The sequence below is a fragment of the Muscardinus avellanarius genome (assembly GCF_963383645.1).
Source record: "Muscardinus avellanarius genome assembly, chromosome: 5".
NCBI classification, from domain to species: domain Eukaryota; kingdom Metazoa; phylum Chordata; class Mammalia; order Rodentia; family Gliridae; genus Muscardinus; species Muscardinus avellanarius.
In genome coordinates, this window is record NC_137790.1 from 48124392 (window position 1) to 48147183 (window position 22792).

General features: G+C 38.7%; 2 protein-coding genes across 3 annotated transcripts; one reads left to right on the forward strand and one right to left on the reverse strand.

The window, feature by feature from the left end:
• Positions 1 to 1004: 1004 nt before the first annotated feature.
• CLDND1 (claudin domain containing 1) lies at positions 1005 to 6034 on the reverse strand (the record flags this gene model as incomplete). 2 transcript variants are annotated; one of them, XM_080696263.1, is made up of 5 exons in its annotated part: positions 5996 to 6034; positions 5479 to 5788; positions 3098 to 3208; positions 1389 to 1526; positions 1005 to 1225 (listed from the first exon to the last, which is right to left on the reverse strand). In XM_080696263.1, exons 2-5 carry the CDS (start codon positions 5768 to 5770, stop codon positions 1005 to 1007), a joined length of 762 nt encoding a protein of 253 aa, XP_080552389.1. In that variant the 5' UTR covers positions 5771 to 5788; positions 5996 to 6034. The 2 variants fall into 2 exon arrangements, with proteins under 2 accessions (XP_080552389.1, XP_080552390.1); XM_080696264.1 differs by lacking the exon at positions 1389 to 1526.
• An 11584-nt stretch (positions 6035 to 17618) lies between these two features.
• Positions 17619 to 18701, forward strand: GPR15 (G protein-coupled receptor 15; the record flags this gene model as incomplete). The annotated part of the gene is made up of 1 exon (XM_080696847.1): positions 17619 to 18701. The coding sequence occupies one exon, from the start codon at positions 17619 to 17621 to the stop codon at positions 18699 to 18701; it is 1083 nt and encodes a 360-aa protein (XP_080552973.1).
• Between the last annotated feature and the right edge of the window lie 4091 nt (positions 18702 to 22792).

Sequence of the window (22792 nt, forward strand, 5' to 3'; positions counted from 1 at the left end):
CACACCAGGAAGGGATTTCAGCAAGGAAAGGCACATCATTTAACCACAAGAAATAAAGACCATAGTTGGAGGTTAATGGACAGTCACAGCTTTAGATCTTGTGGTAGTAATCCCAGCTCTGGAGGGTCATTATGGTAGAACCTTCTTTATGTTACTTAACTGGAATAAACAAAAAGCAGTTGGGGGTTTTTATTCTGTGATCCTAACATAATGTTAAAAAGAAAGCACTCTTTTTAATAAGCCTGGTGTGAAGAGGGTAGGAACAAAACTTAAAAATGGTTTGGTGGTGCTAAAAATCCTATAAAGGGCTTTAAAAAAAAGTAATATAATAAGATTAACCTGCTTGTCTGGCAGAATTGAAATTTTTGCAGTTATAAAATTAAAACTTCAAGTAAACACTGTATTTTTCACTTCTTTTCTTATAGACAGACACAGTATTGATAGAAACAGCTGCCATATTTCACCTCAAAAGAAGCTATGTGCCAAAGTTTAGGGAAAAGGCTCTTAAATAATTTCCCAATTTTATGGAGTTTAAGTCTTTGAAAATAGCACTAATACATCTGGTTGACTGGTTATCTACAACAGCAAAGTGACATGAAGTTTTGACAGTGATAAGAGGTTTACCAAATAAAGTTTCTAGTTCAACAGATACAGTTAATCTTTTACTGCCAAGTCTAACAGACATTAGAGGAACTTGTTCTGAGTCAATCTCTCATTGCCAATTTTCTTTCAGAAATTTGAGTCCAAGTCGCTATCCATTTCTTTCTGTCTAGACTTTGAACCTAGATTAGTTTGTTTGAAAGATGAATCATTCGGAGCAAACAGCAAACCACATCAGTTTTAGTGGTATTGTGCATTTAGTGGTGTATGTATATAAATAAAATAGATTTTCAGGATAAAATGTATGTCCACAAAAAAATAAAAATTAAATTAAAAACTGGGTGGTAAAACATCAATATTAAAAAATATTAAAAATGGCAATTGTAAAGCAGACATCTTTCCATTCATGCCACACGATATGCCTTCATTAAGGTGTACTCTTTCCGGTTGGTGTGAGCAGCCCAGATGAAGAGAGCAGAAGCCATAAACTGCAAGGGAGCTGAGACGCAAGCCAGGCAGAAGGACCATCCAAATTCACCAGATACAGATTCAGGCAGCTCTAGTTTCTGGTGGAGTAGTTCGATTCCAGCAACATAGCAACTTACTGAACCCAGTGTACACAGGCCTTGGGGTAAAATATAAGGAAAAAAAAAATCAGCTAGATACAAGCAAAGTAGCCTTTTGGGCAACATGACAGTGCAGTAATATGTGCATATTTATGAATTACAATTCTTTGATTGCTACCAAACAGAAAGAAACTAAAAGTTTAGTATGATAACAAGACCCACCTGCAAGGAGATGGAGAATGCCTGTGGCAATAGTGGGATACAAGCTCCGGCAGATACAAGCACAAAGTCCAATCAAAGCCCCAAAGCACATCAAACCTAGACTAACAAAAGGTAAAAGGAACTGGCAACGCCAAAGATCTGGTTTTGAAAAGGAAAGAAAGAATAAAAATGTTACCATGACATCAGACCATTTTCCAACAATGTTAATTTCTTTCATATTCTAATTAGGTCATTTCTCTACAAGTGGTTTTTTTTTTTTTTTTTTTTTGGTGGTACTGGGGTTCCTAGAAGCCCTTCTACCTCCGGGCTACACTCCCAGACCTATTTTATACTTTTTTATTTTTGGAGACAGGGTCTCTTATGCCCGCGCGGCTGGCTTCGAACCTGCGCGACCCTCTTCCTCTTGTCTCCACCTCCCAAGCGCGGGGATTACAAGCATGCGCCACCACGCCCGGCTTCTACAAGTATTTTAATATTGAGGTCTCTTTGCTAAAGCACATTGTTCAAAAGGTTGCTAACTTTGTCATGAAGAACATAAAAGGGCACCAACAGGTAGCAGTTACTGAAGGCTTACTGTTGGTTTTACTTTCTGGAGCTTCATAAAAGTCCTTTTTCAACTGGGCGTGGTGGCGCACGCTTGTAATCCCAGCATTTGGGAGGCTGAGACTGGAGGATCGCGGTTCGCAGACAGCCTCAGCTACCCTCCGCAACTTAGTGAGACCCTGTTTCAAAATAAAAAGAATAAAAAATAGGGCAGGGGTGTAGATTGGAGGTCAAATGCCTCTGGGTTCTATCCCCAGACCCGCAAAAAAAAAAAAAAAGTCCTTTTTCTAACTAGTGTCTCTTCAACTCTACTAATATTAAACTTCCTTTCCTTTCTCAGTGCAAAACTGAATATCTGCAATTTATCCAATGCTTCCTCTAATAATGTGGTCCTTCTTCCAGGTGAGTTCAACTAAGTCTCTATGGTCCTAAAATCTGAGGCTTAAATCTTACAACAGTATGAATATTAATTTTTTTATGCTTACACCTTTGCTACTACCACCCCAAGACTGAATCATATCTTAGAAGGCCTGATACTCAGTGGCCCATTTAGAGTTAGCGGTCAACTTTTTTCACAAACGTCTACTTGAACTTAGGCAGTGGAAGTGTTTAACTCACATACGAAAATTTATTCTTTTCCCTACTAAACTTTCGTTTAACGAAATGGACTCCTAAATAACATCTTTTGAAGTTCTGGATTCTATAATCACATTTAATCAGCTACCTTCTTCAACTTCAAATCATTTGAAATTTGATAAGTGTATGTTTCTTATATTCTTTTAAAATTTCTGTGGTACTGGGGATGGAACCCAGAAGCATTCTACCTCTGAACCACACTTCCAGCCCTATTTTTTTATTCTTTATTTTGAAACAGGGCCTCATTGAGTTGCAAAGGGCCTCACTAAGTAGCTGAGGTTGTCCGGGAACTGCAATCCTCCTGTCTCAACCTCCCAAATGCTAGGATTACAAGCATGCACCAGCATGCCAGGCTGTTTCTACTTTCTAAAATACATTATTAATAAGAGCTCACTGGAATACCATTAGAGAACCTATTTCAAGTTTACACTACCCACTAACACATTATGCCCTCCTCAAAGAAAAGGTTCAACCAAACACACAATATTTCCTTTTCTTCCCAACTGTCCTGCTAAGATCAAAGTACTCACAGGTCCGAAGTAGATCAATTCCACTATTGTGGTTTCCAGGATCAACAAATTTCTCCATGAACTGCTCATTTAGTGTGAAACTCATGCATTTTGTGACCACGTCAAATGACTCTGGAACAAGAACGATTGCTTGTTGTTTTCATTATAAACAATTTACAATAATCTCTTTCAGTTGTTATCCTCTGAAGTAAAAAAATGATGTAGAAAGATGTTTACAGGAGAGTAAGCAATCTCTTTGGCCCCAAGTGACACACAGGTCTCTCAGATGCCCGAAGGATGCCACCAGTACTCAGAGGCAGGCCGAGGATACAGACACATGAGGAAATTTTTTTTAAAGTAGGGGCATGAATGACAGAGTAGATATATTAAGACTAGAAAGAAGGAAAAGGGGACAATGGCAAATAACTTTGGACTACTCCCAAAAATGGTCCCCATTACAGGTGGTGGCAAATTCTACTCTTTCAGTTCCACAGACCAAAAACTTTAGTTACTCTTCTTGCTCATATATACCCCAACAGGAAAGCCTAGAGGTTCTTCCTTTAAAATATATCTAGAATCTAGCTGCTACTCAGTCCTACCACACTGGTCTGATTCCTAATCACTGCACATCTGAATTAATGCCTCCTAAACAATCCCCTAGTTTCCACCCCAGCCTGCTGCCTACCTGTTTTTAACACGGCCAGGTTGACTAGATGGTCTCTCCACTGCTCAACGACCCCTCTCTACTGTAGAGGCTTTCTACTGTAGGCACCATGCTTGGAGTCTTCAATGCTTTCCCATTCCAACCTATAGAGTTTATCTCTGAAAGCATACCCAAAGCTTCCCCCTCTCCCTCCATTTCAGCCCAGTGGCTTCTTTGCTGGTCCTCGAACATTTTAGGTATGCTCCAGCCATAAGGCCTGTGCAGTAGCTGTTCCTGCCAACCTCAATGATACTCCATACCCCACACCAAAACCCTGATTGTCCATAAGGCCAACTCTCTCCAATCTTTACCTACATCATCCTTATGCAAGTGGTGTCTTCTATCTTGACTGTCCTACTGCAAATCATAACCTATGCCCACTAATATTTCCCTCCCCTTATATTTCCAAATCCCCTTTATTTTGCTCTATTTTCCCACAGCACATCTCATCTTTTAACATAAGCTGTAAAATTATTTGTGTTTATACTGCTGTACTTATCCTGTTTATTACTCATCACTCTATTAGAATATGAGCTCCCAAAAAGGAATTGTTTGCCAGATTATGAGACTTTATAACACAAATACCAATCAATGAATACCAATCAATATCTGTTGAGTGAAAAATAATTAGTAACTGGTAAGCCCCCAATATCAAATGCCCTGTACTCTCATATGCGAAAATAAACTTTTTGCAACAAAATTTGACAACTCTTTCCTATTTCTTTGCATACTATTTTGTGTGTGAGTGTGTGTGTTTTGAGATACTATGATCCTTCTAATGTATGGTAACTCATTGCTTTCTGCTATCATTTGAATATAATGCTTCCATGCTAAGATGCCAAAAGAAGTTAGCATAAATAAAGACAAACTGTAAAGTTGTTCCTTATGAAGATCTCTAAGGTTTTTTAGCTTAATAATTGGAAATTAAAATCCAGTGTTAAATATGAATGCCTATAAAATAAACTCAAGAAACAACTTATTTTTTTCCTATAATACAATTTTTTAACCTGAAAACTCAATAAGAAAATAGCTAGCCGGGCATGGTGGTGCACTCTTGTAATCCCAGCATTTGGGAGGCTGAGACAGGAGGACTGCAGTTCATAGCCAACCTTAGCTACTTAGTGAGGCCCTTTGCAACTCAGTGAGACCCTGTTTCAAAATAAAGAATAAAAAAATAGGTCTGGGGGCGGGGGTGTTGATCGGAGGTAGAATATCCCCGGGTTTCACCCCCAAAACCGAAAAAGAAAAAAGAAAATAGCTATAAATAGTCTCAAATACATACAGATTTAAAGATAGGGTTGGTCAAATCATATCCCCTAAAGTATAGGGCCAAATGATAAATATCTACTATACCATAGCTAACGCATAAAAGGACAAATGACTCACATTTACTGACTTGATTTTGTATGCCAGTCTTTTTATCAATTACCAAATATTTAAATTCTTCCAATGTACTTTTCCAATTATTTCCTCATGACATGTATAAGATTAATAAGTATTTTAATGAGGAAATAAATACAAAGACTTAAAATGACTTTCCCTACATAAGGACAGTTACTTAACTAACCAATATTAATGAGTACTATGGTAATGAATAGAAGCTGGGGAGAGAAGGTGGTAGGGCTTAAATTTAATTGGGCAATCATGAGGACACTGTGTATTATTGAGTAGGTACAGAGAAGATGAAATAGAGGAATACCTGTCCTTTCTGGTGGAGCATACCAATGTGTGTTTTTGGGTATGGTAATACACCGTCTCCACAATCCCACTGTGCCATTATATCGAAAAAGTGCATCATTGTAAGTCTTTTCATCTGCCTCATCACTGATGAAGTCTTCCCAGATGCTTTTATTCAAATCACTGGCGTTTTCTTGAATTGGACTCCGATATTCATACCAGAAGTCTGTGCCAATTGAGGCTGCCATGTAGATGGTGGAAATGAGGCTAAGCACACATGCAATTACAAATGCTGTAGCAAAACGGTTATCCATTCTGGCATTCAGACTGCTCTGTGTAAAAGTTGAAAGAAGATAGTTAAGACTTGAAGAAAAAATAAAAACAAATATTGCAAGCAATTACCTCACCTGTACCCCATTTCCCATCCCTTGTTTCTTTAAAGTAATATATAGTCATTAAGAGATTTTTTAAAAGGCAAACATTCTTAAGTTTAAAACAAAACTCATTCTCATGAAAGTACTTATTGAATGCTCACGTACCCAGGATGCTACGGAGACAGAAGTCTTGTTCTCTAGTCTATCACCTGCATACTAAAACAGACAACACTGAAATGGACATACACATTACAGATACAAATAACTGACATGCCCATGGCCAGAAGTGTACCGTGTACACACTTTTAATTACAGCCTGAATTTTTACTCAAGTACAGAGCATTAAGTGTTCTGGATCTGCGTGCGGGAAAAGACACTGGAAAAAGGAGGCAGTGGAAATCAGCTCCTCCCAGTTCTCTCTGAAGAAGAAAACCTCCCAAAAGAAAAGAAGGGCAAAAGTCAGGAGCTGTTTGGAAGCCAGAGTTGAAGATGTTAACCCAGAGGGAAAGACAGTCATAGGTCTACGGAATAGAAAGAGAACAATAACATATAATACTGCTAGATAGCAACACCCCCCCCCCAACTCATTAAGGCTAAGCCAAGCTTCTTTACACCGCCAAATCCTTCACTCCTGTCTACTGCTCGTTTCCTTATACTCTGAACCTCCTAGACTGGAACCTCGTTCTCTCCTTAAATCCTAAAAGTAGAACATGTATCCAATTAAAAACTAAATGATCCCTTCCGAGCGACAGAAACTCCGAATCAGACAAAATATGAACACTCCTGGGCGCGGACAGGGCTCCCGGGCTGTAGTCAATGGCCGCGGAAAATGCCTCAGGCTGATCCCGCTGAGTCAATACCCAGTGCAGAGACTACGAAGGTGCAGGACACAGGCTCGCGAGCTGGGGCTGCTGAGCTCGGAAGATGGGAAGTGACTCAGGAACCATCGGGGCAATTACGATCATTACCGACAACTCATCGAGTTGGGCTTGTATCCTGATTTGATTTTTTTTTTTTTTTTTAAATCTCCTTGCACCCCGGTGCTCTGCAGTGACCTCGGGAGGTGCGGGCACCTGCGGCCGGGCGGGGCGGGGCGGCTCAGCGCGCCCTCGGGTCCAGGTCGCAGCCCGCCCAAGCCGGGGGCCCCAGGATCCCTGGGTGCCCGGGAGCCCCGAAAGCCCGGCCCTCCCGGCCCGGAGCCCCAAAAGCCGGCCCCGAGCCCCGGGAGCCCCGAAAGCCGGGTCCGCGCCCAGCCCGGCCCGCGCCTCCGCAACCGCCCGGCGCCGCAGAACGGCCGCTGCGCGACCCCAGCCGGCGCCAGCTCACTCACCGCCCATCCTCCTACTCCGCCGGCTTCGCCCTCCAGCTCGAACCACAGCGCCCTACTCTCCCCGCGCCTCCTCTGACGCACTTCCCTGCAGAGCCCGCCCCCTCCATAACTCCCGCGCCTCCGCCTCCGCCTCCACCCCGGGCAGGGCCCCGGCCCCGGGCCGAAGGGGCTTGTGGGAGTTGTAGGACGCGCCAAGGGAAAGCGTCCGGCAGCGGCGAAGGGCATGCCGGGCGCCGCGCGGCGCATTGTGGGGGTTGTAGTTCGGCGCCGAGGCCAGGCGGTAAGCCCAGGACCGCGGGCTCTTGCAGTTTGCGGAGAAACGTCTTGGTCTGAAAACTAAGGTCGCCTGTCTCTAGCAACCGCTAGCCAATGATTGTGACCTATATTACTGAGGTCTGATCGTCAGTCCTGTGCTCACCCTATCACACCACCCTACCTCTAAAAATAAATACGGTGATGCATGCCTTTAATCCCGTCTTTGGGAGGCTGACACAGGAGGATGGCATGTTCCAGGCCAGTGCACAGGTAATTTAGGGAGACCATGTTTCAAATTTAAAAAATAATAATAAGATGGAAGTGATGATGCTCACCTGTAATCCCAGTACTTGAGAGGCTGAGACAGGAGGATCTCAGGCTCAAGACCAGCCTCAGCAATTTAGAGACTTTCAACAATCTGCCTAGACCTTAGTTCAAAACAAAAAAAAATTAAAAGGGCGGGGTGGAGGGTAGTTAGCCCGGAGGTAGAATGTCTCTGGGTTCAATCTCCAGTATCACTAAAATAAAAGAAATTAAAAATTAAAAGGTGTCGTGAGCACCTATAATCTCAGTACTTGGGAGGCTGAGACAGGAGAATTTAGCCACCCTGCTTAAAGGGGGAGCTGGGGTGTAGCTAGGAGGTAGAGTACCCCAAAGTTTAATCACCAGTTTCAAAATAAATAAAAACACTGTATAGATGAACAGCAATGGGCCTCTACTTGGGAAATGTCAACCTCTTATTTTCCTCCCTCTTCCACAGTCATACTCTCATTGGAGCAGATAATCTTACTGATTTGATTGCTCAAGTTTAGACTAGGAAGGATGTGTCTTGAAAGGTATAGTATGCTTCTAGAATCTAACATTAATTAGGTTACATAAAATTTGTGTTTGTGGATGCCTTCTATTTATGACAAGCAATTCTTCTATTGTGGTAATGCTGTTTTAAAAAAATAAATTTCAGCTGATTTTAAAAGTATTAAATACTGAAGTATGGTGTTATTTTAAAATATTGGAAAACAGCATGAGAAAAACTGAATTTTAGGGAACATCACCTGAGCAGATAAGGTCACCAAAAGCATTGGAGATTACAGATGACTGTGTGGCACTCAAGCAACAAAATGATTCTAAACCCTCAAGTATTGCACAGAAATTCACAGACAGGAAACGGGGACTTTTTTTTTCCTTTTTTTCTTTCTTTTTATTTTTTTCTTCAGTTCACAGTTCTGGTCCAAGGTCCAGGAGCTACATCTGGTGATGCACTTCTCTCTGGCAGAATCCCAAAGTGGCACAGACCAACACATAGGAGAGATAAGGAGCATGAGGACATCTTCTCAGTAATATGAGTGGACACATGAATGCAGCCTGGGACCAGCAAATAGTAGGTTTTTCAACCATTACCTACAGAGAAAGCAGACTCAGGGAACAGCACGGCTCCTTGGGTCCCTCTCCACTTCCTAATGCCTTGGAATTTAGCCACTGTACAGGATGAAGATGGAGACCCAAGCTGAGATTAAATTTCCACCACCCTAATGGACTGATGTCATGATATGTCTTCTTCTAATTGTAGTTAAATTTCTTTTACCTGAGGTGGTGAACTGATATTCATACCCAATATATAAAGCTAATAGATGGATATAATATTCAAATAGGACTCTGTGTTTGTATATATATATATATATATATATATATATATATATATCATCTTAAAAAAAAAGTTGGTCAAAGTTACCAGCTAAAAAATGTGGTAGGGGCACACAGGCATATGATTAGTAAGAGTCAGGACTGCATTCAAGCATCAAAAATGCGTTGCAGTATATGGGGTCAAAGAAAACCTGGCCTGATAGCAGGGAACAGGCTTTATTTAGAAATAAAACCTGGAAGGAGGCATCTGACAGGGAGTTAGAAAGCTCTTCTAACAAGAGTTAGAAAGCTCTTCTCTCTACAGGCTAGGGACATTTTGTGGAGCAAGGAAGAGGAGGGTTTTCAGGAGTAGTCATGTAAACCACTGGTTGGTGTGCTAGTGGCCAGTCACCTCCAGGCAGGGCAGTGGCCAGGGGTGTTTCTCTTTATCTCTTTGTTCTTGGTCCTACTTTGGCATGGCCTCATGACCAGACCTCACAGTGCCCACGAAATGTCCATCCTTGGACGCTCACTAGAAAGCCCCTTTCTTTTGGATCTACCTCTCTACCACAGTCACATGGACAATAAACCTAGAAGAAAGGGAAATGGAAAGAAAAAGAAGCGAACCTCAGTTCCCCCGTCAGATAGGGGAAACTGAGGCCCAGAGAGTAACTAACTTGTTAACTTGAACATTGGAATAAGTCAACTGGTTTTGTGATTTTTTGAAAATGTACTTAACCTTCTTTAAGCCTTGATTGTCTTTTTGTCCAAAATGGATGTTTGTGACAATACCATCTATTCCACATGATCATTATGATAATTACATGAAAAAAATACATAAAATGCTCAGCACAGGATCTGGGGCTCAGTAAAGAATTACTGAATTATTATTATATGCAAATATTTGATGATTGCCTATATTGGTTGAGTAAGGTCAATATTCACAGCTTTTTAGAACATCTAGATCCCCCTTCCCAGGAGGCTGAAAATAGGCCATTTACAAATGTAGATGTTCCTGCTTGCTTCAGCTGGTTTCTAAACCTCTGGACTAACTGCCAAGTGAGTGGTAAAGATTTGCCAGGGCAGCATTTGTGCTGTCCTTGTTCAGCCCCGCTCACAAAATTCCATGGCCTGAACTCATGTCCCATTTGAGTCATCATAACTCAGGAGGTAGATGTTTTGGGGGTATCTGCAAAGGAGAATCATGTTTTCACCCTTCAACTCTACAGAATGCCTAAAAACTTTCAGGACACACTATAGTCACCACCTTAGTATGGGTGTGGAAGTGTCTGTATGTTTGAGGTTTTGACCATCCTGACCACCGCAGCACAGAAGAAAACCTGAACTGCCTCCTCACACCCAGTTCCACCAACCACACGACCATGTTCTGGTTTATCTCTGCATCTTTGGATCTTTGGTGTTTTCTAATTTCTATTTATGCTAACTTGAGTAGGTAGATAAAGTAAATCCTTAATAAATTAATGGAGGTAAATTTCTTCTTCAGTTTTCTGCTATTCGGGATATAATAGCTAGTCAAATATATGTATATATGTCTAATATATATGACTATATATATAAAACATACAAATGTTAAAGATGACTTAATGCAAACATGTACAGATTATGGAATTTAGGTTTAGAAGTAAAAACAAATGAGGCTTCTCTTTAATTTGTTAATGACTTTTCTTTTCTTCTTTTTTTTTTTTTTTGGTGGTACTGGGGTTCCTGGAAGCCCTTCTACCTCTGGGCTACACTCCCAGACCTATTTTATATTTTTGAAACAGGGTCTCTTACACCAGTGCGGCTGGCTTCGAACCTGCGTCATCCTCTTGTCTCCGCCTCCCAAGCGGGGGGATTACAAGCGTGCGCCACCACGCCCGGCTGTTAATGACTTTTCTAGTTCAGCAAGAAGATGTTACAGTGACAATATATTTTATGTACACTCAATAAAAATCAGACATTCAGATATTATAACTTGTTTTTATTTTGTGCTTATGAAACAACTCTTCACTTAAGAATTGTCTTCAATATGAAATTCCTTAACATGCTCAAATATTATTCTATTTTAATTGCTCATTGATAGGACCTAAAAATTATACTAAGCATGATGTATCCACATTATGGTTTTTTGCAGATATTTTCTCCTAGTTGTTTTCTTTATGAGCTTCAGAGTTCAGAGCTGAGAAAAGCAGAGATGTAAGCTCTGAGTTCCATCTAAAACCATGCTCAAAAAACTTTATCAGTCTTTGAATTTCCTTGTACATATTCAATATAAAATGATGGCAAAATAATCAATCAAGGATAAATCAAATTGAAACTCCATCTAAAATGACTCCATTCATTTAAGAATTCCTGTCAGCCGGGCATGGTGGCGCACGCTTGTAATCCCAGCATTTGGGAGGCTGAAACCGGAGGGTACGTGGACAGCCTCAGCTACTTAGTGAGTGAGGCCCTCTGCAAATCAGTGAGACCCGGTTTCAAAATAAAGAATAAAAAACAGGGCAGGGGGTGTAGCTCCTGGGTTCCATCCCTAGACCTGAAAAAAAATTAAAAAAAAATAATTCCTGTCCAGTGCCTTATTACATAACAAACTATAATTGTTTGGATGGCCATGCTTCTGAAGAATAGTGAATGAATGAATGTATGTATGTAAGAAATTTGCATTCGAATTTTGTCCTTTATTTTAAAATCATCACAGTGGTTCTTAGTAAATGATCTCTTTCTAGATCCTATCCAGTGACCTCATTAGGAAAATGGTTATACTGATAATTAGTAATATCACTTGAAGCTCTAATAGATTAATCATTCTAATAGATTTATAATAGGTTCTAATTCTAATAAATTCATAATTCTACTGAAAGAAGTCTATAACTACAAAGTATGGTTGTCATGGATTCATAACATTCAAGTTTCATGAGGGAATTTGTGTCCCCCAAACCTCCAGGTCAGGCAATATATAAGCGGCAGAGACAATGGAAATGCAGATGGACAGAGGGAAAGAAGAACAGCTATCTTCATCCTGATTAAAAAAGATACAGCAACACAACCCTTGCTGTTTCAGACATGAACAGCCAACATGGGAAAGTTAAAAATTATAGAAGAAAAAATCTTGTGCTTTCTTCTAATTGTCATGTATGAGTATAGAGTTATAGGTATGAATGTTGAGACAAAAAAATCTTTGCAAAAGGTAATTTTATTGCAGATATGGAACTAATAAGATTGATTAATTTGATTAGTTATTTGCAAACTACAAAAAGAGGACTTAATTTCTTCTCATCACATCATCTGTGTTATAAGCCCAGAGTAGAGCAATTTTTATATCTAGCTAGATATACTATGTTCAAATGTTAGAATAAATTAACTAAAAAAATATGCCATTGTTGACTTGGAAACATCTCTTCATATTAGTTTATGTTGTGAAGAAGGTCACAGGATGGAAAAGAAAGTGAAAGCTGTCCAAGTTTATGAAAATTCCCTATTCATTGGTATGGACTCAGATTTCAAGCATGATTCAGCCCATGTCTGCACACATATATTGGCCATTATTGCATGCCAGACACTGTGCTGGGTTGCCAGGGACACCAGCATAAATAAAGAATTTTTGTTATGCATGACATAAATTCAGATTAACTCTATTCTTACAAAGAAGCCTAAAGTATATGTTCTTAGAATAATAACATCATTACCATCTATTTAAATATGAGTTAACATGGGAAATAATCCAGTAAATTAAGTTTTGGGGATCACACTGCTAACAGGAAATTCATGCCATTTAAGTTGGCACAATACAGTATTACTTTATATATTAAATTCTCCAAGTAACTGTAAGAACAAAGATTAAACTCCTAAATTATAAGCAATTTTCTTAAACTGGACTACTTAAATGACTACGTACTTTGTGACTTTGTGATACTCATGTAAGCAAAAGATGAGAGTATATCTTTCTAACAAATAAAAATATACACATGGCCTTCCAGATTAGATTCATGAGAAACAGTTTCCTTTCATGCTACTTGTCATTTATCCTAGAATATATCTTTAGAGAATTATGAACAAAAAGCTTTATATCTAGGGGATTTCTTTCTGCTATGCCATTTGCATTTAATCTGATGATATAATCTCCACCTTGTTATGGGGTCATAGTTGGCTGATGAGAAAGAAACAGAAGTACCATAATCATAATGTCATGAATCAAAACCTAACTGGAGTAGCTCTGTTATTACAATGTCTTTCCCTCTGTAGTGCAGAGGCTGCAAGCCATAACTTCAGCCATAGAAGAGAAGATAATATATTTGCTTGAACAAATTCCTCAGTGAAGAAACCCTAACTCTCTTCTCATCTTCAACATTTGGTCCAGTTCTGAATATATCTCAGGAATTGGAAAGAGAATATGTAGGTCCAGAAATCCAAATTAATTCCTAAAATGTCATGAGATTCAGGCTATAAGACATTTACAAAATTCAAATTTTGAGGTAATTTTTAAACTTTTTCAAAAAACAATGACCAAAGTAATAACAAAGCATAAGAGGTATAATAAATCATGTTGGTTAATTTAGTAAATATGAACATGGGTTCTAGACTTCAATGTGTGTGATATTCACTTTAGATAGTTGTTAAAAAGAGAGTGCTAAACTTCATCCCCAGAGATTCTGATTCAATAGACCTAGTACAGGGTTTGTGAATCTACAATTCCATAGGCATCCTGGGTGACCCTAACGTGGGTAATGTGGTCTTGTGTCCACAGGTCCGAAACAATGACTTTCAAACTCCAAAATTGGACTTTAGATAGGAAATTGCTGTCTGCTAGAGTCAAGTGGAGAGAGAACAATTGGGCTCTGCCTTCAAGCTACTCATAATCCGCTCAGGGAGTCAGATACCCAGACTCTGCCTTTGAGGGTTCAAAGGCAGATGCATTAATTCTGTCATGTGTTGGGGAGGAAAGTGGGGAGTAGATTTTTCTTGGAAAACAACTCTTAAGAGGTGAGCATCCCTGCTGTAATTCAGTTACTAATATCAACTTTTCCTTTTATTGTCAGCACCGTGTTTCTACCACCTTTTCACATGGTTATTGGGTAAAATATTGCTCCTGAGTTTTATCTATCCACAAGTGACTATTGTATTCTTACTATTTGTGTATTTCAAGGGGCATACAAAGCCCTAAACATGACCATTGCACTCAAAACTATGACATCCCCTACTTTAGCTGGCATATAGGCAGGTTCTCCCTCATGCCAGCATTGTACTCTGAGTTACTAAAAGCCCAGAACCATGCTGTGTTCCCCTTTTGGCTTCAACGGGTTAATTTGTTACCTACTGCAGGTCTCAAAATACCATTGGTCCCTGATGGATATTTTCATATTTTGGCATTTTACACCACATATTACACTTTAAATTAGCCATATATGTTAAAACAAGCCACTTTGTCTACAATTGCTTTGATGGCTTTCTTAGAAACCCAGATTTATTTGAAATTGTTTACATCACCAGCCAAGCAACATTAGAAACTTGAAAGACAATTAAAGGCATACTGAATGAATGCATAACCAAATGTTTTTCTCTAGAGTCTGAGCATGAACTAGTTTACATTTTATACTTTCATGTAGAATTCATGAAACATATCTAAAGAATAAACAAATTCTTGGACCCAGAAACAGTCTTATGTTCTCAAACACCCAAAGAGCCTCTGATTGCAAAATTCTGATACTACAATTTAAGTACATTTACAAAATAAAGAATATATATGATTAGTACTTGATCACATACACATAGAGTCAGTGTTTATTTTGTATTATTCTGTTGATGTTTTTAAGTAAATATTGTCCTACTTTGAATTTGAAAAATGGATTATGCTAATAAATAATTAAGGCTTACCCAGTAGGAAAAATTTCTGTCCCAGAAATGTCAGTGCTGTTAATTAGTTCCTCTGATCTGCAGTCTATATTTAGTGAAAGATATGCCCAGTGTCCCCTCCCCCCCACACACCATAAAATTAATGGATAGCACAGAGAAGCCAAGGATAAGAAAGGAAGGCCAAGCCCATCAGTCAACTCCAGAGTAACCTCGTGGGGTTGCCCCAGGTCAAGGCAACTCTCACCCTTCCCTGGTTTTGCCTCTCTCGCCTGTAACTAAGATGAGTGAGAAAGAGTATGACAAGCAGTAACATTCTTTTAAATATACCAATTATGAAGAAATGGACATTCACATGAAGGAGTTTGGGTGTTTAACAATTATATTTTTGTCTGCTACACACATACATTCCTTTGTGCAATGGTAATATCAACCTGAAACGGGAATCTTAGACATTAAATGAGATGGAAGGGAGGAGAGAAGCTTGGATCGTGAAGTCCAAAAAAGCCATGAGCCACTTTGGCCAGTAACAAATTGAAATCAATTGAGTGAATTTCAAATTTTGTTAAATGTTACTTTGGTCATCATAATACACAAGGCAATAAATGTGAAAAACCTATGGTAGAATCCTTTCTGTGAGCTAAGAGTGGTGGCACAAACCTATAATCTCAGTACTTGGGAGGCTGAGAGAGGAGGATCGAATGTTTGAGACTAGCCCTAGAAACCCTGTTTCAGAATAAAAAGTAAAAAAAAAAAAAAAAAAAAAAAAAGGTTGGGGTATAGCTTAGAGGTAGATTGACCCTGGGTTCAAGGTTCAATCCCTGATATTGAAAAAAAGAAGAGAGAGAGAGAGAAAGAGAGAGAGAAAGAAAGCAAGAAAGCAAGAAAGCAAGAAAGAAAGAAAGAAAGGAAGGAAGGAAGGAAGGAAGAAAGAAGGAGGAAAAAAATTCTTTCTGTGTTAGTCGTCTTCTTGAGTGTTTTGATTTTACCAAAAATCTTTTTTTTTAGAATCCCTATGCTGGCAGCTCCATTATGATGTCACTTAATGAAGGTATCTACATCTGCCAGGTCAAGGATTCCCAAAGTGAAGTTTGCTGATGTGTAGAGGTACTTAATGAAAAGTCATGGCTCAAAAGCTAAAAATAAAATAAAATAACCACTACAAAAATGTAGTGTTACAAAGGGAAGATCAAAGGCAGGCTGCAGTCTGATGGAGGGTTAATAGTGAGAAAATCTCCTAATCTAAAATGTTAACTTTTAACAAAAAGGAACCTCACTGATTGAATTACAGTAGCAGGTAAGAAGGTAAAAATACCAGATTTCATGATTCTTACATGTGTTTATAAGCTTCATAAATAACATCAATGCAGTCAGTTTGACCCAAACAAATGAATCCCTGCTACTTACATCGGCTTATAGAAATGAGAATTTTCTTAAGCAATCTAATAAACTAATACTTCTAAAAAACCAACTATGTGCAAGGTGCTATACTAGCTATAATAAAAAATAAGAAAAAGAAATAATTAAAAAAATGTAGTGTTACAAAGGGAAGATCAAAGGCAGGCTGCAGTCTGATGGAGGGTTAATAGTGAGAAAACCTCCTAATCTATAAGAAAATAAGAAATAAATATAAAATATCAAGTCATGATGCCAGTCTTTGGGGAATTTTTTAAAAGTTATTGAATGAAGCAGAGTTGATTATATGTGAAACAAAAGTTAAAAATGCCATGCCCTAATTGCAATTATGTCTGCCATAGGCATAAATTGGTATGACTTGGGAAATTTCCAATTCACTTTTTATGTAGCAAGAAACTAATATTCTTCATATATCACTAATATTATAAATAAAAAAGAATATCTTTATCAACTTAATCTTACAAGTTTTAAAATAAAACACTATCTTTTTTCTGGGGGGGGGTGGTACTAGAAATTGAACCCAGGAGTATTCTACATCTGAGCTATGCCTCTTGCTTTATTTTATTTTTTGTTTTGAAAGAGGGTCTCACTAGGTTGCTGAAAGTCTCACTGAGTTGCTGAGGGTAATCTCAAACCTGTGTTCCTTTCCAAGTACTGGATTACATGCCACCACACCCAGCTAGTAAACAGGATCTTAAAGGTGAAACAGAAGGCTAGATCAAGAGAATGTAGTGTCTGAAAAGGAAAAGTCTTTAAAGGAGGTGAGAATTTTAAAAGGTTGGTTCATTAAAATTTCTAGATTTAAAAAAACAAATCAAATACCTTGAATAAAGAAGTCAAAAAGTGCCCGGTGTGGTAGCACACTCTTCTAATCCCAGGACTTGGGAGGCTGAGATAGGAGGATCACAAGTTCGCAACCAGCCTCAGCTACTTAGTGAGGCCCTCCACAACTTACTGAGACCCTGTTTCAAAATAAAGAATAAAAAATATGGCTTTGGGTATAGCTCGGAGGTAGAATGCCCCTGGGTTCCATCCCCAGTACCACACACACAAAAAAGTCAAAAAGCAACTCAGCTTCATGAACAAGTGCAAATGAAGAAAACCACAACCACAACCAACCAACACCAATCAGAGAGGTGTGCCTTGTGGGCTTTCTCTGAAGATTGGTAGAAACAGCTCTTTTAATCTGTTTTCATGCTTGTCCAAAATCTTTAAAGCAAGGGGTGGGGAGGCGGCACTATATAAAAGAAGCTCCCTTCCAGATTTCTACAATTCATATCCAGACTTCCTAGTACCAAATTTGGCATCTGATCTTCGGTGATGGACCCAGAAGTGACCTCAGTCTATTTGGATTATTACTATACTTCAAGCTGGAGCCCTAACACCAAGGAGACCCACTTCCACATTCCTTACATATCTGTCTTCCTTCCCATCTTTTACTCGGCTGTGTTCCTGACCGGAGTGTTGGGGAACCTCATCCTCATTGCCTCACTGCATTTCAAAACTGGCAGCCGCAGATTAATCGACATCTTTATCATCAACCTGGCTGCCTCCGACTTCATTTTCCTGGTCACGCTGCCTCTCTGGGTGGATAAGGAAGCATCTCTAGGACTGTGGAGGACGGGCTCTTTCCTGTGTACAGGCAGCTCATATGTGATCTCGGTCAACATGCACTGCAATGTCTTCTTGCTCACTTGCATGAGCGTGGACCGCTACCTGGCCATCATGTACCCAGCTGCGTCCAGAAAGTTCCGAAGGAGAGACTGTGCCTACAGAGCCTGCGCCTGTGTTTGGTGTGCCTCCTGCCTCCTGGGGTTGCCTACTGCCCTGTCCAGGGAGCTCACGCTGATTGATGGTAAGCCCTACTGTGCAGAGAAGACGGCCACCACTGTTAAACTGACCTGGGCCCTGGTAGCCTTAATCTTCACCTTTTTTGTTCCCCTGCTGACCATCGTGACCTGTTACTGCTGCATTACCAGGAAGCTGTGTGCCCATTACCAGCAGTCAGGAAAGCATAACAAAAAGCTGAGGAAATCCATAAAGATCATATTTATTGTGGTGGCTGCCTTTGTCTTCTCTTGGCTGCCATTTAATACTTTCAAGCTCCTGGCTATCGTGTCTAGGCTGCAGCAAGAACTCCACTTTTCCTCAACCCTCCTTCAGCTGGGCATGGAGGTGAGTGGGCCTCTGGCATTTGCCAACAGCTGTGTCAACCCTTTCATTTACTACGTCTTTGACAGCTACATCCGCCGGGCGATAGTGCACTGCCTGTGCCCTTGCCTGAAGAACTATGATGCTGGGAGCACCACTGAGACATCGGACAGTCACCTCACTAAGGCTCTTTCCAACCTCATTCATACCGAGGATTTTGTTAGAAGGAGAAAGAGGTCTGTGTCACTCTAAAAGGGGCTGTGCCGTTTCAAATCTTGTTGTTCTTTTGATGTTAATTTTTATCAGCCAAAAAGAAAGAAGAATAAGTATTGAGAAATTTTATTGCTTCATAAATCCAAGGCAGAGTTAATTTTTCTAAGCAGCACTAAAAAGTCTCACTGTTGTAGATATAATTAGGCCATGGGCTCGAGTTTCAGTTGAGGGGCTATATTTGACCTTTGCCAATCAAATCATCAGGCAAACCACAGTTCCCATCCATCCTTGAACTCTTAAAAGCTTCTGTGGGGAGCAGTGTCTTTCTTCATGACTGTTAATATACCGCAGGGTCTTTCTTCTCAAGAACCATGATACCTTCCTCTACACTTCCCTTTATATGGGACTTTAAGCTGGATTACACATTTAGGATTCTTCCCACCTTCTTCTGGTGAGAAATGTGGTGACAATGCAGGTAACAAAAAATAGACCTGCTCTCTGTAATTGCTTCTGAGTTACTAAGAGATTCTGACCTCAACAGAAAGCTAGGTGTTGTGACTCTTCATCATTCTCTAGCATCATCTTTTAAAACAAATAGCTCTGAGCTAGCGAAAGAATCTCATGAAGAAAAATCAGTTTGTATGGTTTCATGATCGGGACTTGCTGTATCACTTGCTCTTCTAAAGTATTTTGACAAGTAAGCCTAAGACGAGATCTGGCCTTTATTTGCCTTATGAGATATGTTGGTAGAAACGCATCTCGTTATAGTGCTATAGTTACTTTTTAATGGGGTTAAATTATGCTCTTTGTTTTCATTGTCTGTATAAATTAGGTGTGACTTGGCTTTAATTATATGTTTTTAATCACCCTGTTATCTACTTATCAAATGAAAATGTTACTACTAATGTAATTGGAGCTTGACAAATACTTAGGTCCACCCCCATACACCATACAGACTATTATTTTGTATTTTAATTAAAATGTTTGTGCTACAGATTCCCTATAGCATCATTTGCTTGGTGTGTATAATTTCAAGATGAGATCTAGTAATACAGGAGACAGGATGTTCTGTACTCAAAGTGAAAGAAATCGATTAACAAAAATGTTACTTTTTATTTTTTATTTTATTTTATTTTTTTTTTTTTTGCGGGTCTGAGGATGGAATCCAGAGACATTTGACCTCTGAGCTACACCCCCTGCCCTATTCTTTTTTATTCTTTATTTTGAAACAGGGTCTCACTAAGTTGCAGAGGGCCTCACTTGTGATCCTCCAGTCTCAGCCTCTCGAATGCTGGGATTAAAGCGTGCGCCACCACGCCCGGCTACTATTTTTTTGTACACATTTTTCCCAACCCAATGGACTTTCTGAATGCCTTCACCTAATAAAGTACTTACTAAATCAATTTGTGCCTATTCCCTTTAAAGACTCTAAAGTGAAAAACATGTAATTAGTGGCCACCCCAAAAGGCTTTGCAGTGGCAAACATACAGTTGTAAACATCTTTTAGTTCGAAAAAAAATGGGTTGTTTTTACCCCCTCTGTTGACCCGAATGAATTACCATTTTATTACTAAATATTAGGTTCAGAAATAAGAACTTAGAAACTTTTCAGAGACTAAGCAATTTAATTTCATCCTATGTCTTTCTCACATTTAGAGGAACTTCAAATATTGGACATCCTCCTATAGCTTATTTAAAACAGTTTTTATTTTATAAATTGGTTAATATACCCTAAGCCACTATTAAATGTAATAATTTTAAAATATAAATATTTTATAAGTAATAGTTTCTAATGTCATATTAGTATTAATACCAATCTTCTAACAGTCTTTTAATAACTTGTTATGGTTAAAGAACAAAAAAAAAGACTGTAAATCATGACAAGTAAAGTTTCATGGAAAACTTGACATTGAGTTTAAAATAATTTGAGTAGCTCCCCAGAGGTTAAACAAAAACAAAATACAGAAGGTAGAAGACACACATGGATACAAATTTCTTTAAAGCGAATCAACAAAAGCATTATCACTAACTATAAAATCTATTGATTCTGAGAAATATTGCATTTAAAAATAGCTGAATCAATCAGCTAAGGTATTTGTTGGAAAATAAGAAAACCTGGTTATTTGTTTTAGCTCATTCTTAATGTTGGGGAATTGAGAAAGAAATTTTAATCTTTTGTACCTGAATATAGTTGGTAATATATATGTCTTTAGAATTGTCAAGACTAAGAAATATGAGCAAAAGAATTTTTTAAAATATTGAATAAAATATTACTATATAAAGTGATTGGATTTCTATAAGTTACTGAGCACTACTTAAAAGTCAAAAATCAAAATATCCAATGATATTTAATCACCCTTACTTAACAAATACTGAGACTATGGCTTCATTTATTTAGTTATCACGAATAACAATTAGAATAATACCAAATAAAAATATATTGTTGGACTTTTTGATAATTTAAATAGATATGACCATTATATGCCTTAAAATATTAATATTTTATATTCATAATTACTCAGTTGTATAAGGAAAAATAGAATTTGACAGATAACAGCTCTGATAGAAAACATTTTAAAACTTTACTAAGTTGGAATGTTATTGTATCACACTTACATGAATACAATATTTATATTTCATTATGAAATGCCATTGATATTATAGTAGCATTGAAAAGCTTACCAAAAACTATTAAATTATGTGCCATTTCACACTTTTTTTTTGGTGGTACTAGGGATGGAACCCAGGGGCCTTCCACCTCTGGGCTACACTCCCAGACCTATTTTATATTTTATTTGGAAACAGGGTCTCTTAAGTCAGCTGGCTTCGAACCCGCGCGATCCTCCTGTCTCTGCCTCCCAAGCACAGGGATTACAAACGTGCGCCACCACACCCAGCTCCCACAGTTTAACATGAACAAATTCAATTTATATATATGTGTGTGTATATGTAGATACAGATATATATATAGAGATAGATAGAGAGAGAGAAATAGACAAATTTAAAATTTTTCAAACTATTTATCTCAAACTTCTCAGAGGAATGGTTTGTGGTAATTTAATACAGCATTGGACAAATGAACACATATTGCAAAGAATTTTCAGAAAATTATTCTGACATCCTACTTGATCACACCTTGCAGGTTACTCACAAAGTTAGAAAAACAAAATAAAATTTTATAATCCAAGCCAAATGTGGCAGCACTCACTTGTAATACCAGTACTTGGGAGGCTGAGACAGGAAGATCGCAGGTTCGAAGCCAGACTCAGCAGCTTAGTGAGGATCTCAGCAACTTAGTGAGACCCTGATTCCAAATAAAATAGGTTTGACAGTGTGTCCCAGAGGTAGAAGTTCCCTGGGTTCTATCCCCAATACCAAAAAAATGATATTTTTTTAGTGTTAATGTATGAAGAAATCACTAGCAATTAATATTACCTGTTATCATTTTCTTAAGCTGTCTAGAGCTAGAGGACTTTAGTGACAAATACAAAAGAAAAATAACCTCAGAAGCATTTCTTAAGCAGTATTCCTTGAATTTACCCTGAAAACTTTTATTAAACCCTGGGCAAACTATTGTTTGAAATTTTATTTTCATGTAAGTATAATCAAGGCACACACAGTCACAAACACTCACTTATTCCATTTGGGCCATAATGAAAAATCAAAACTAACCTGCTATTCCTCGAGAGTCCTGTAATCTGTCCATTCTGACAGTCAACACCACTCCTATGGTGCACAGAAGTTATACTAATGGTCTTAAAAGGAAGCGATGTGTGTGACTGAGAGTGTTCCATTACTAGGGGTTACAAGTTAATTTTTAAATAGATGCAGAAATGCACAGCATGATGGTAAAGTGAGCAGGAAAAAAAAAAACCTTTCTCTATGATTCATCTCAACTCCTCAAATCACTCTCTATCACTTCCTAGATATCTCAGAAGTGAAAAATGACTCTTTGAGTGTACGTGCCCCAGTAAAGAGTGAGCCTTGGTCTTCCTGCAGAGCTCATTCACAAAAGTCAAGCAATGCTAAAAGAATTACACCTTTCCTTCTAAATCCAGGCCACTGACAATGGCTCCCACCTCATTGGAGAGAGAGGGGCCATCAAGAGAAAAAGCAAGAGGGTAATTCCAA